This window comes from Caretta caretta, chromosome 5 (assembly GCF_965140235.1).
Source record: "Caretta caretta isolate rCarCar2 chromosome 5, rCarCar1.hap1, whole genome shotgun sequence".
Lineage (NCBI taxonomy): Eukaryota > Metazoa > Chordata > Testudines > Cheloniidae > Caretta > Caretta caretta.
Window position 1 is genome coordinate 2,317,574 of NC_134210.1, and position 15,002 is coordinate 2,332,575.

At 43.2% G+C, this 15,002-nt stretch overlaps 1 protein-coding gene across 11 annotated transcripts in view; it reads right to left on the reverse strand.

The window, feature by feature from the left end:
• UNC13B (unc-13 homolog B) overlaps positions 1-15,002 on the reverse strand; it is a 380,992-nt gene that overhangs the window by 159,314 nt on the left and 206,676 nt on the right. For 8 of the 11 annotated variants that reach the window (XM_048850215.2, XM_048850214.2, XM_048850212.2 and 5 more), the window contains one exon: positions 5,686-5,732. In XM_048850215.2, the coding sequence (XP_048706172.2) occupies positions 5,686-5,732 (47 nt within the window). Of the gene's footprint in view, positions 1-5,685; positions 5,733-14,616; positions 14,640-15,002 lie in introns of all 11 variants that reach the window. The other 3 variants (XM_048850207.2, XM_048850205.2, XM_048850206.2) reach the window with 1 other exon arrangement.

Consider the following 15,002-nt stretch of genomic DNA (forward strand, 5'->3'; position numbering starts at 1 on the left):
AAGTTAAAGTAGGGGCTAATATAGAGCCTGCTTACCAGTGAGGCTCTGGCATGGGCCTCTTCCTTTTTAGAACAGAATCATTCAGTACTGACCAACTGGGATTCGTTCTTACAAACGTTTGCCAGTATTTTTCAATGACCCTCACAAAGCCCACACAGCAGAGACTGCCTTACCAAAGTTTCAAAAAAAAAAAAAAACCCAACCTGGGGTCAGCCCCTTCCTATGTTGCCAGTACAGATGTTTGGCTGTAGATGCCACCTGGAACGCCGTCATCCTCCATCCATTTCGGCATGGCCTTTGTGAAGAACTAAAAGACCAGGTGGATCCCCTCCCCCACCAGTTTAAGAGGCTTTCACAGGCCTGTGCATCCGGATAGGCACCAGACTGCACGAATGGCAACTGGAATGTAGGAGGAGCCCTCCTACCTCACGCACTTACCTAAGGCTCAGCCCTCAGGACCAAGTGAGCTTGTTCCCGCCTATCATTGGGTGAACAAGAGTTCCAAAGATGGGAAAACCTCTTCCTCTATTAGGGAGGAGCAGGGCATACAGTAGCCAAGCGTCCTGTCAAAAACCATGCTAACCTGATGACAGTGAAGAAATTAACTTCACACCCAGTCATGAACCCAAGCCTGGGTACCACTAGGGAGAAATCCTGAGATTATGCTAAACTAGGAGTTCCTCCTCCACCTCCACTTCTACAGATTTCCCTAAAATTGCAGATCCTGCAGGTTGAGCAGGACTTTCCCATACAATGACTGATTCAGGAGCAGGGGACAATTTTATGGATTTTTCCACCATCATGATCTTCCGTCTCTCACTACAACCCAAGGTTACACCGGACGTGGTAGAAACAATAGGTGGATCTCCGCTGGCATCAGGCCTTGTTACACAGGAGACTGCACTGATGGAAGTGGTGACAGGGGAGCACCACAAAGTCATACGGTTTAACCTTATTACCTCCTCACATTTCACCATGATTTTAGGGGCATGCTGGCTTACCACCACAATCACCATATTCATTACCTTCCAATCCAGCTTCTGTAGGGAGAGTTGCTTTCCTGTTCAAGAACTCAAAACCCTAGAAACCAAGACTGAGGGTACCACTCTGGCAACCCAGACATTCCCCACATAACAGCAACCATATGAGAACTAGAAATGCCAAACCCATACAATGGGCCACATCTTCCTGCAAAATACTAAGACTGCCAGGATATTGTCATAGAACAGAAAGCTGACTCACTGCTTCCACATTGTGTTTATGATTGCCCCATTGACTTTCAGCCCAGAGCTAACGTGCTATTCAGGCATGTATATTTATGTCAAAACCAGAGCTGGCAGCGTTAAGTGAGTACCTTCAGGAAAACCTAGCTAAGGTTTTATTTACCTCCTCTGCAGGAGCCCTAATACTCTTTCTGGCAAAAAAGACTGCTCCTGAGAGTTTGTGTAGACTACAGGGCACTGAACATAATAACTATATGCAATCAGTACCCCTTACTGGTAAAGCCCAGAGGACCTGGACTGAGTCCGGTCAGCTCAGGTGCAGGATATCCTAGTTCAGTTTGTAATAGCATATTCAGAGGCTATTTAATTTAATTTTAAATTTTTATATATACATACACACACACACACATATATATACATACACACACACACACACATATATATATATATATATATATATATATATATATATATATATATATATATATATATATATATATATACATACACACACACACACACACATAATTATGGTCCTGCCATAAATGCAGGGGACTGGACTAGATGACCTCGCAAGGTCCCTTCGAGTCCTATGATTCTATTCCAGTAGTCCAAAAGCAAGCCACGACCACCATGTCCACGAAGTTCTCAAACGATTGCACTAGCATGATTTATATGGAAAACTGGAAAAGTATGCATTTGACCAATCATCCTTCAAGATTTTGGAGTTCATCCTGTCAGCAGACAGACTATGGATGGACCCACAGAACGTGTCTGCAATTTGGGGTTGGGCCAAACACTGAATCATCTGAGACATCCAAAGGTTTGTGGGGTTTGCCAACTGGAGGCCCACCAATGCTTTGAACACCTGAAGACAGCTTTCACATCTCCTCAGTTGCTGACTCTGACTTTGACACTTGGCATGACCATGAGTTAACCAGCAAGTTAAGGAAGTATGGGCTGGATGAATGCACTATAAGGTGGGTAGAAAGCTGGCTAGATTGTCGGGCTCAACGGGTAGTGATCAATGGCTCCATGTCTAGTTGGCAGCCGGTATCAAGTGGAGTGCCCCAAGGGTCGGTCCTGGGGCCAGTTTTGTTCAATATCTTCATAAATGATCTGGAGGATGGTGTGGATTGCACTCTCAGCAGATTTGCGGATGATACTAAACTGGGAGGAGTGGTAGATACGCTGGAGGGGAGGGATAGGATACAGAAGGACCTAGACAAATTGGAGGATTGGGCCAAAAGAAATCTGATGAGGTTCAATAAGGATAAGTGCAGGGTCCTGCACTTAGGATGGAAGAATCCAATGCACCGCTACAGACTAGGGACCGAATGGCTAGGCAGCAGTTCTGCGGAAAAGGACCTAGGGATGACAGTGGACGAGAAGCTGGATATGAGTCAGCAGTGTGCCCTTGTTGCCAAGAAGGCCAATGGCATTTTGGGATGTATAAGTAGGGGCATTGCCAGCAGATCGAGGGATGTGATCGTTCCCCTCTATTCGACATTGGTGAGGCCTCATCTGGAGTACTGTGTCCAGTTTTGGGCCCCACACTACAAGAAGGATGTGGATAAATTGGAGAGGGTCCAGCGAAGGGCAACAAAAATGATTCGGGGTCTAGAACACATGACTTATGAGGAGAGGCTGAGGGAGCTGGGATTGTTTAGCCTGCAGAAGAGAAGAATGAGGGGGGATTTGATAGCTGCTTTCAACTACCTGAAAGGGGGTTCCAAAGAGGACGGCTCTAGACTGTTCTCAATGGTAGCAGATGACAGAACAAGGCGTAATGGTCTCAAGTTGCAGTGGGGGAGGTTTAGATTGGATATTAGGAAAAACTTTTTCACTAAGAGGGTGGTGAAACACTGGAATGCGTTACCTAGGGAGGTGGTAGAATCTCCTTCCTTAGAGGTTTTTAAGGTCAGGCTTGACAAAGCCCTGGCTGGGATGATTTAACTGGGAATTGGTCCTGCTTCGAGCAGGGGGTTGGACTAGATGACCTTCTGGGGTCCCTTCCAACCCTGATATTCTATGATTCTATGACCTTAACTCTACTCCTGGGTCTGACAACCCACATTATGGGCCCTGACACTTGCACAGCGCACATGGTTTTGCTAACGTGCACATTGCAGATATAAAAGTAGGAGGATCTTACTGCTCAGCAACATATGTAATATTTGTAGGAGTTTTATTACAGCGTGATCTGTTGATGGATGGAATAGTGTCCGTGTATAAGTAGAAAGGGAATGTTTAATTTTTTGCATAAATATATTGTTTGGTTATATACTGTACTGCACATGAATAATATTTTGTGCTGAAGCTTTACCTCAATTTTTTAATATTTGGTATCAATACTTATTTTGTATTGGAAGCGTACCCATTGAGAGAATGTGCATGTCTATTTTAATACTACAGAAACAAGGTGGGTGAGGCAAAACCTTTTATTGGACCAATTTCTGTTGGTGAGAGAAGTTTCGTGTAAGCTCGAAAGCATGTCGCACTCATCAACAGACGTTAAGGCAAAATAAAGCTTGAGTGGATTGTGGCACTTCCATAGATTCTGAGGCCAAAAGGGACCACAATGATCTAGTCTAACCTAATGCATAACACAAGACATAGAATTCACCAAAATAATTCTTCTTATGAATTTTTAAATATGTTATTAGACCTCTCATCGTATAAGAACGGCCACACTGGGTCAGATCAAAGGTCCATCTAGCCCAGCATCCTGTCTTCCAACAGTGGCCAATGCCAGGTGCCCCAGAGGGAATGAAGAGAACAGGGAATTATCAAGTGACCCATCCCCTGTCGCCCATTCCCAGAACCAAAGCATTTGGTTCGGTGCTAGCTGTATTAGGCTGTAATACACCGAACTGTAACACCCTTTCAACCTGAGCCATCTTTTATTGAAGTTCTTTGTGTGGCAGAATACAGTATATAAATCGCAGTTTGGATAAACATCACATTTCTGGTGTAATGAAGAAATGTTAAATGAATTATTTTGTCTGACGCAAATTTAATTGTGTAGAATAGTACAAGTCTTGTTTAATACAAAAATCATTTAAAATCAGTAATTATTTCAAAAAGTATAATTTCTACTCTTCAGGCCAGCAAATCATCTTAAGTGTGTGAACTGGTATATTTATTATACAAACTCCTTGTTAAAAAGAGAGTAGAAGGTGTTGTTTATAGTTAGAATAAATCACTATCTTCTGCTACCGCAAATTGCCAGTTCTCCACCAACCTCCTCAGCAGAGTCTTGGGCTCCTTTGGGAAGCAGGAGGTTGCTAGGCAGCACTAGGCTTCTGCAGGTGTGGCAAGAAGCTCTCTATGGCAGAGCCAACATTGCAAAACAATTACTAAAAAGTAAAGAGCTGTAAAATGAAGCCTTATTTGGTTTAACTTAATGTTTGGTTAAGAAAACCTATTTCAATGTTATGAAATCTAATTTACACACAGGGAGAATCAATATTGTGCTAAGATTTCAGGACAAAGCTGCTTCTGCACATCAGTGCCTACTGTGTATTGTACACATGCAACGACAGTGAATGAAAAAACAAAGCAAAGCCATATGTTTCTATCCAAATATCACACACACAAAACTCAAGCAGCATTAATGTGTCCACGTCTTTGTCCTGAAGAAACTCGAATTCATTATGAAGAAACTACAGTGGTGACATCCAATATGCAAAGTATCGCGCTGACTTAACTTGTAATCAAAATCTGCCAGCTCCAGTTGCTGTGGCTAGCATACTACACAGTGAAGAAACTGCAACTCACCTCACGCTGACGAGCTACAGATTAATAGTTGTGACCATTATTGAGCTAAAGAGATTTTGCAAAGCTTTGCCGAGTCCCTCCAGTGTTATCAGCTTACTCTACTTGCCATCGTTGCTGCACTCATAGGGTAGTTTCACAACATTCTTTAGGTCCATTTTTATCAGGAGCTAGGACAAGGCATCTGAACACCGGCAGAACTCAACGTTTATTCTGAGATGCTGGTTTTCCTTTCCAATATGGCCAGCTACCTGGCTGACTCAGAACAAGATAGTATACAAAGCCTCCTCTAAGATTTTAGGCACTTGACCACTCCAATTTGGATAGAAAGGACTATGAATACTTATGATCACCATACACGTTTGCATATAGCACTTTATAAACAAGGTGTAGCCATTCCAACATAGTACTTGAGTCCAGGTCTCAACATGAACAGCCGCACAATACACACTATTGTTATGTCACTTTCCTCTCAATTTAAATGGAGGCTGTGAAAACATATCAGCATCCTGCTCTTGGAAGCGGTATGGTCATCTTTATGACTTAAAGCGCTACAATTTGAAGAGAATCATTAAAAACAATTTGTAGAGTGCATGTCGCTTATACTTTTGCTTAAGTGAAATGAGACTCAAAATAGCGTGAAACAATTAAAATGGAAAATTAAATAGTACAAAACCCCACTTACCCTTCTTTGAACCAAGGTGGTTTTGATGGATCTCCATCATCTTGACCCTTAAATAATGAAAAAGAAACAAAGTTAGCTTCCAAAAGAAGAGAACCTGAAATAAATCAGCAGGATAAGGTTTGGGGAGAGGTGTAATGGAGCACACTTCATGCAGGTAAACGCACACAAACACTCCATTTCCAGAAACACCTCAAATGACTGCAGCAAGGCGGGACAGGTCATGGGGATACACAAACAGTTGATGGAATCTCATCAAACACCTAAAGAGGGACCAAAAGAGCCTGTTCAGTGCACTCCCCTTTCAAAAGGAGTCTCAGAAGAGCAACTCCAGCCTTCCCCACCCAGCCAAAGAATTCCTTATCGCTCTAGATCACCAGGAGTACATTTATATTTGAATATTATAAATTAAAAACAAGCTGTAAGAAATGCACAAATGAGGGACAGAATGAAGCTACAAACATAAGTGATCTTGATTTACTTAGCAGGGGAATACCTCAACCTACTGTGATTTTATTCATGCACAAATATAAAGGCCTTCCTAATCCACAAAACAAAAACTTCAGTTTGCTGTAGAACTCCACCTTTAAGTTAATGTGCAAAAGCTTTGTACTCCACAGGGTATACACGGACACTCCCTTTTTAATGAGGTGCCCAGCTGAGAACCAGGACAGCTGCAATCCCTAGGCACAATGGGGTAAACTATGGTCAGGTTTTCAGTATCACATCTGGCTTGTGTCAGTTCAAGCCACACTCTTACAGTAGTGTAAGGAACATACATTTGTGGGCAAAATGTCGTTTGACTTTGCTTCTATAAAAATTCCTCAATGGAATGACGTAAGAATTGAGAAGGGTTTAAATATTTATTATGTACCTAAAAGGACCAGTAAAATTTGCTGTGCAGAGAGAAATTGTTTACTGTAACTATATCTGGAGAAAAAAGGTACCTTTATTGTCTGTTGCTAACCAACTCTTGGGGCTCATGCTAAGGTTGCCATGTGTCCAGTTTTTGACCGGACTACCCAGTCGAAAAGGGACCCTGATGTAGTAGTAACATAAGCCTGAAACATAAGCCCTTGTATCAGAGGCTGGTATGAGGCCTGAGATAAAGTAGTGGTCAAAGCTTTGCTGATATAAGGCAAAGTCAGGCTGTGAGCAAGAGGAAGGCCCTACTCACAGATTTTGGCAAGAACAGGGCTGATATTGCGAAAATGCACATTCCTAAGAGGTGCTAGCAGAGAGCACACACGCAAACACATTGCAGAAGGGTGGTACCAGAACACCCCAATACCAGCACGTTCTCCAAAGATAATAGGAACACGCTGACCCCTCCTAAAGATAAGGTCTGGATGACAGTGTGATGGGTGGTAACTGGCTATGTCAGAGGGGGTCAACTAACTACCTCAGAGGGGTAATATGTAACTTGTTTGTAACTGATGTATAAAATGGAGTCTCAGAGGGAGAGTCAGCCTAGGGGGGAATGGAAAGTCCTGCTATTCACTGAGCTGCGTCCATTGTCACGGGCACACATCTTAGTATCCTTGTAGAGTCTGCCAGCTGCTATTACCATGCTTTGTCGACAATAAACCTGGCTGGGCGCCTTCGTATCTTAACGGATCCTGTGGTCATTGGGCAGTTCGACTTGAGGTCTGCTCTGCCAACTATCTGTACAGAGCTGGGACGGCACACAGAGAACACACACATGCAGGCAAACATCTAAACGCTTGGCAGCTCCAGTCAGCACGGCTGACCGGGCTGCTAAAAGTCTGGTCTGCAGCACAGTGGGGGTAAGGCAAGTTCCCTGCCTGCCCTAGCTCCACTTGGCTCCTAGAAGCAGCCGACATGTCCCTCCAGGTCCTAAGTGCAGGAACCATGGCCAATGGGAGCTGCAGGGACGGCACCTGCGGGCACAGGCAGCACGCGGGTGCAAGCAGCACGCAGCGCTCCCTGCCCCCTGGGCCTAGGAGCCGGATATGCCGCCTGCTTCCGGGAGCCGCCTGATACAAGCACCGCCGGGCCAGAGTTTGCGCCCCAAACTCCCTCCCACACCCCAACCACCTGCCCCAGGTCGGAACCCCCTCCTGCACCCTAACTCCCACCCCAGCCCTGAGCCCCCTTCCTGCACCCTAAATCCCTCATCCCTGGCCCCACTGCAGAGCCCACATCCCAGCCAGAACCCTCATCCCCTCTCACCCCCCAACTCCCTGCCCTAGCCCAGAGCCCCCTAAACCCCTCATTTCTGGCTCCACCCCAGAGCCCACACCCCCAGTGGGATCCCTCACCCCCCCCTGCACCCTAACCTCTTGCCCCAGACCCGTGAAAATGTGTGAGGGTGGGGGAAAGTGAGCGATGGAGTGAGGGGGTGGGGCCTCCGACAAGGGGCAGGGCAGAAGTGGGGCACGGGTGTCCAGTTTTGTGCGATTAGAAAGTTGGTAACCCTAGCTCATGCCCTTCCAGAACTTCATCTTCAAAGCTGAATAACTACTTTCTAATGGTAAGATTGGGGTATGTGGAAGAGATCATAACATTTAAGAGTGATTATTTTAGGTCAGTATGAATCTTAATTTGCTGACAGTATATAAATCACGTGTACAGAAAAGAAAAACATAAGTGTAAATCATTATCTTTGGAGATTGCAAAGATGGTTAGTATAACAGGCACCCTTTCTCTAAAAGTGGGTGTCCTCTCCAGAATCCACATCAATGTAAAGGGACATCTGTCAGCAAGTACATTCTAGTCAAATAATGGATAGAAAACAGAGGACAGCATCAGAAAGGAAGATTCTTCTGTTTCTTTCCTGTGGGCATAACATAGAAATTATGGACAGAATCACATACTTATGAAGAACCTTCCATGGAAAACCTGAAGGTACTGAGAAAACATAGCGAGTTTCCACTCAGTTTGAATCATCAACCTCTCAGGGCGAGAAGTTCAATTTCCTTACTGTTATTTATTATTTCTATAGCTCCATTGGCATGCATGACACTGTCTAGACAGAAAACAAGACTCCTATCCTGAAAAGCGTACAGTCTAACTTGGATTAAACAGATGAAGACAGGATGGAGGCAAATGTTGCAACAAAGTCAGACCGTTCAAACTAAGTTTGGCACATGCCTTGCTCATTCCATTGATTTAAATATATATAAGTTTTAACGTATCCCAACTTTGATGATACATGATTGTGAAGGCTTGCAGAACAAGCAAGAAGCAGGAGCTTCCAGCCCTACTGAAATCTGAAGATCAGTGGAGTTTCCTCACAGATCTTGGGGCATTTGCAGAGAGAAGGAGCATTCCTCTGAGGGGGCTATACCTCTTCACAACTTCCTGGGTGCCCCCGTTGAAGCCATGCCATCAATACCCTCTCACCTAAGCCATACCTCTACAGTCCCACTGAGGTGATCTGACAATGCAGAGTGAGGACACAAGGGGACCATAAAAATCTAGAGAACAGTATAAACAGGTATTTCCTTTCAAAGCGGAAAAACAGAGTACAGGAATAATTCCCACACTTTTCCTATAAACTTCAGGAGAAGATGCAATGAAGCATATAGTTAAATCAATAGGATTGTCAAGCCCGCTGAAGATATGAATTTAATGTTCTGGTAGCAGTAACACAGGAGTGAAAAAGCAATTTTTCCACTGGAATCAAGGACCAAATGTGTTAAATGCAAATTAACAGTGGTTTATTGCTGAAAATAACTTCTCAGATACAGAGAGTGGTAGAAAAAGTATTTGACTAGCTCATCAGAGGTGTACTAAATATAATTAGCCAGTTTTCAAGAGATTAAAACACCAGCATAGATAGTGTCCAGACTATTTAATATTTCTAAAATCTGCCCGACAATAAGGGATTGGAAGCTGCATTTCCTGCAGCTAGGATTAGTTGAAGGAAGTTAGACGTAACTCAGGAGATGCTATCACAGCAGAGAGAGAACGTAACATATCATAATATACCCTACAGCACCTAGTGACATTTTGCAGAGAGTTACATTCGCCTGTCGAGGGCAGAGATGTCAGATTGCAGTGCTGTTAGAGTGGAATTACCAGAACTGATGAGCGCTGTCCCTTGAGCCTGGCAGTTTGTTGTCAGAAGGTAGCACTGCACCTTTCCCATGAAAGGGAAAGGGTTCAGCAGCCGGCTACGGGCCTGGGCCAGGCTGCTAGTTACAAGACAGTTCGAGTCAGTACAAAACACTTAGCCCTGGTCTACACTGGGAGGGGGTGTCGATCCAAGTTACACAACTTCAGCTATGTGAATAACGTAGCTGAAGTCGAGGTACTTAGGTCGACTTACCGTGGTGTCTCCACCGCAGTGAGTCGACTGCTGCTGCTCCCCCATTGACTCTGCCTGTGCCTCTCGCAGTGCTGAAGTACAGGAGAGCGCTCTGGGATTAATTTATCGCATCTAGATTAGATGCGATAAATCGATCCCCGCTGGATCGATCGTTGCCCGCCGATCCAGCAGGTAGTGAAGACATACCCTTAGGGTTTGGCGGACAGCAGTTGTTAGCTCACAGAACAGACAGCAGCTAAGGCAGCCAGACCTATCTCAAAGCCAGGAAGTCCAATACTCAACAGGGTGGGACCAGGAGACAAACTAAGTGACAAAGGAGAAGGCGGTTCCAAAGGATGGCTGGTATTTTAGCCATTGTTTCTCATGAACCAAGCAGGAAAGGAAAGGAAAGAAAAGGTGTACAATTTAACACCCAGAGTATCCACAACCAAAGCGTTCATGCAAAACCATTCAGGAATTATTTCTAGTAAAAAAAATTCAGCATTTCTGCCATCCTTACTTTCCTTGAGTTGTCTCTCACTCCTCAAGAAGCAACTTGGACTGCTGAAAGCTAGGAACCACTCAACACTGAAAGGGGTGCAAAATCCAGCCCGACTATTCATTTAAATCTGGACATTATCTTTCACTATTCATTTTGGTAAAGTGTATAAATGTATGATAATGTATTTCAATAATGGAGCATTAAACAGTTACTCAAGTACATAAAACTTGAATCATTACATCCCTGTTCATTTGGTTCTATACTTCTCATACTGACAGCCAATAATTTTACAAACCTGGGACCTGGTCCACCAAATACTTACCAGGTATAAGAGTAGCAGCCGTATTAGTCAGTATTCACAAAAAGAAAAGGAGTACTTGTGGCACCTTAGAGACTAACCAATTTATTTGAGCATAAGCTTTCGTGAGCTACAGCTCACTTCATCGGATGCTGTAGCTCACGAAAGCTTATGCTCAAATAAATTGATTAGTCTCTAAGGTGCCACAAGTACTCCTTTTCTTTTTGTGAATACAGACTAACACGGCTGTTACTCTGAAAACTGTAACAAGAGTGATCAGGTAAGGTGAGCTATTACCAGCAGGAGAGCTGGGGGGGGAGGGGGGGAGCCTTTTGTAGTGATAATCAAAGTGGGCCATTTCCAGCAGTTGACAAGAACGTCTGAGGAACAGTGGGGGTGGAGGGGGGGAATAAACATGGGGAAATAGTTTTACTTTGTGCAATGACCCATCCACTCCCAGTCTCTATTCAAGCCTAAATTAATTGTATCCAGTTTGCAAATTAATTCCAATTCAGCAGTCTCTCCTTGGAGTCTGTTTTTGAAGTTTTTTGGTTGAAGAATTGCAACTTTTAGGTCTGTAATCGAGTGACCAAAGAGACTGAAGTGTTCTCCGACTGGTTTTTGAATATTATAGTTCTTGACATCTGATTTGTGTCCATTTATTGTTTTACGTAGAGACTGTCCAGTTTGGCCAATGTGCATGGCAGAAGGGCATTGCTGGCACATGATGGCATATATCACATTGGTAGATGTGCAGGTGAATGAGCCTCTGATAGTGTGGCTGATGTGATTAGGCCCTATGATGGTGTCCCCTGAATAGATATGTAGGCACAGTTAGCAACGGGCTTTGTTGCAAGGATAGGTTCCTGGGTTAGTGGTTCTGTTGCATGGTGTGCAGTTGCTGGTGAGTATTTGCTTCAGGTTGGGGGGCTGTCTGTAAGGAAGGACTGGCCTGGCTCCCAAGATCTGTGAGAGTGATGGGTCGTCCTTCAGGATAGGTTGTAGATCCTCGATGATGTGTTGGAGAGGTTTTAGTTGGGGGCTGAAGGTGACGGCTAGTGGCATTCTATTATTTTCTTTGTTGGGCCTGTCCTGCAGTAGGTGATTTCTGGGTACTCTTCTGGCTCTGTCAATCTGTTTCTTCACTTCAGCAGGTAGGTATTGTAGTTGTAAGAATGCCTAATCACATCAGCCACACTATCAGAGGCTCATTCACCTGCACATCTACCAATGTGATCTATGCCATCATGTGCCAGCAATGCCCTTCTGCCATGCACATTGGCCAAACTGGACAGTCTCTACGTAAAACAATAAATGGACACAAATCAGATGTCAAGAATTATAACATTCAAAAACCAGTTGGAGAACACTTCAATCTCTTTGGTCACTCGATTACAGACCTAAAAGTTGCAATTCTTCAACCAAAAAACTTCAAAAACAGACTCCAAGGAGAGACTGCTGAATTGGAATTAATTTGCAAACTGGATACAATTAATTTAGGCTTGAATAGAGACTGGGAGTGGATGGGTCATTGCACAAAGTAAAACTATTTCCCCATGTTTATTCCCCCCCTCCACCCCCACTGTTCCTCAGACGTTCTTGTCAACTGCTGGAAATGGCCCACTTTGATTATCACTACAAAAGGCTTTTTCCCACCCCGCTCTCCTGCTGGTAATAGCTCACCTTACCTGATCACTCTCATTACAGTGGGCATGGTAACACCCATTGTTTCATGTTCTCTATGTATATAAATTTCCCCACTGTATTTTCCACTGAATGCATCTGATGAAGTGAGCTGTAGCTCACGAAAGCTTATGCTCAAATAAATTGGTTAGTCTCTAAGGTGCCACAAGTTATCCTTTTCTTTTTTACCAGGTATAGTGCTTACTACCACACATAAAACCATGGGACCACTTACAGTAGTGAACACTACACCCAGTAGCATTTACTTAAGCTGTAACTCACAATTCTCCTACCAACCAATAACCATGATTTTTAAAACCCATTTAATCTTCTATTCCTCGTAAACATTGCATCAACCAAGTTATCAGCATAAGTGAAAAACATATTGATATGTAAAACCACCATACATAAATGGTTGAAGAAGCACCACGGTTAAAATTATTTTTTTAAATGTGTCCTTACCTGTGTATAAGTACGTTAAATTATTAACATTGAAAAAAAATGCCAATGTCTAAATTTGTTTTTGTAAGGATCAGGAGGACGAAGATGCTAAGATAGGAGTGACTGTGTCAGCACCCCTACCGAACCTCCAAGTGTGTTTTCAGAGGCATTGGTGAGCTCAGACTGAGCAAAGTGGTCACAGTTATTAAACACTGGACCAAGATTCCAACTAACCTGACTTGATCACTCACGCATTTTTACACATGATGTTCAAAGTTACAGAAAAGCAAAAGGTGACTATTTCATCCACGCCCCCTGTATCTGCAAAGAAGCTTCACCATAATGTAACAATGGCATTAGCTTAAGCAACTGACTGAAAGGTTGTCATCCCAGGGGCAGCTGGAGGATAACCAAATTCAGGCAATTACAATTCTCTATGTGGCAGACTCAGCAGCTTGGCAGGTATCTGATGCTTTTACATGAAAGGAGGAAGATGACAGAGGATTTACCTCAGAGAAAATGTTACATACGAGACATTTCGTTTTTTATTTGTCATGTGCACTAATATGAAGCAGTTGATACACACGTGACTAAGCTAAAGCTTAAAGCTCAAACTTCTGAATTCGGGGAACTATGACACCTCGGGAGATTTGTTCCACATACAAGCCAAATGACCATGTGAGGTTCAAACTGCTGCAGGAAGCCGGTTTTGCTCAAGACACAGAAACTAATGAAAAGCAATTCATGCAACGAGTACCTAGCCCACATGGCACTGACTCAAAAAAACCCAAAGTGAGACATGAAGGAAACCAAAATGGCAACTGAAACAGGAATGAAAGGTTTTTAAGACAGGCAGAATTTCCTCTGCACTCGAAGTTAAGAATACACGCTAAGAAATTGCATAGCACTCCATGAAAAACTCCATAAATGCACTGGGGGTAGGGAGAGGAGAGAGGGGAACAAACATTTTTCAAAGATTTATCACACAGTTAAACCCAGTACCGTCTGTGTACTTGAATGACAGCAAGCAGTGACGCAAATCTCAGCATAGGTCCTGTGACTGGAGAGCAAACTGTTTCAGATTAGCAAATACATCTAAGTACAGATGGCACAGTTGTATCCTTTACACTGTATATTGGAACACAAGACACTGTAATTCCAAGGAAAATATACAGCACAGTAGCCAAGGAATTGGTATAGGAATCTACAGCAAACCTGTATTCCAGTTCATGTAATATTGCTTGAGCCCAGTGTTATTACAACCCATAAATGGTAGTTTCAGCTTTTAAATGCAATAATTATACAGAAAACATTGAGAGATTAATGAAGTGATGCTAGTGATGAAGAGTGTGGACTGGAACCATTCACTTTATCAAGAGGTGCAGGAAGTAAATGGGGTACTAGAAAACACTAGATAAAACACTTACATTGAACCCACTTACCCTTTGCTAATGTTGCACCTGTGTATACGCACACAGATCACAGAGTATCATTCAGGAATCTCTCAATCTATAAAGTATGAATATTTTTTCCTTAGGAGGTAACCCGCACTGAACAGACTCTTCTTTGCTCATACACGTTATTAGCAATTCCTCTGAAAACCAAAACATGCTAAACTCCGGAAGAATCTGAAAGCCTCAGCTGAAGCAACTGGTTACAATTAGACAGGGCATGCACACACATTGGAGCTTCAGAAAAGGAGGAGACACACTGGTTAGAATATACAGTATGTATAACCTGAAGTTCTCCTCTACTTCCTTCTGCAAAAAAAAGGGGGGAAGGAGAAGAACAGAGTTAGAGTAGAATTCTGCCATGGACTTTGCGACAGAACTTTGAAAAGTGGAATAAACCTTTGCTGAGAGTCCAAGAGCTGTTAGTGTGGTGGGAAGCTTTTCACATGCTTGTCTGGAACATTTACATACTAAGGTCGATTTAGCTAAAACATGGATAATTTTTAGTTAGAGCTTTAACATCGGGGTTCGTGTTCTTATGCATATTAAATTGTTTTTAAACAAACAAAAAGGCTTCAGTTCCCTTTTCATTAAAAAAAGACAAACTTTTTCATAATCCGATTTTCTTCTCAGAATTTTCTATCACACACTTTACATGCTTGCCTGGCGGAT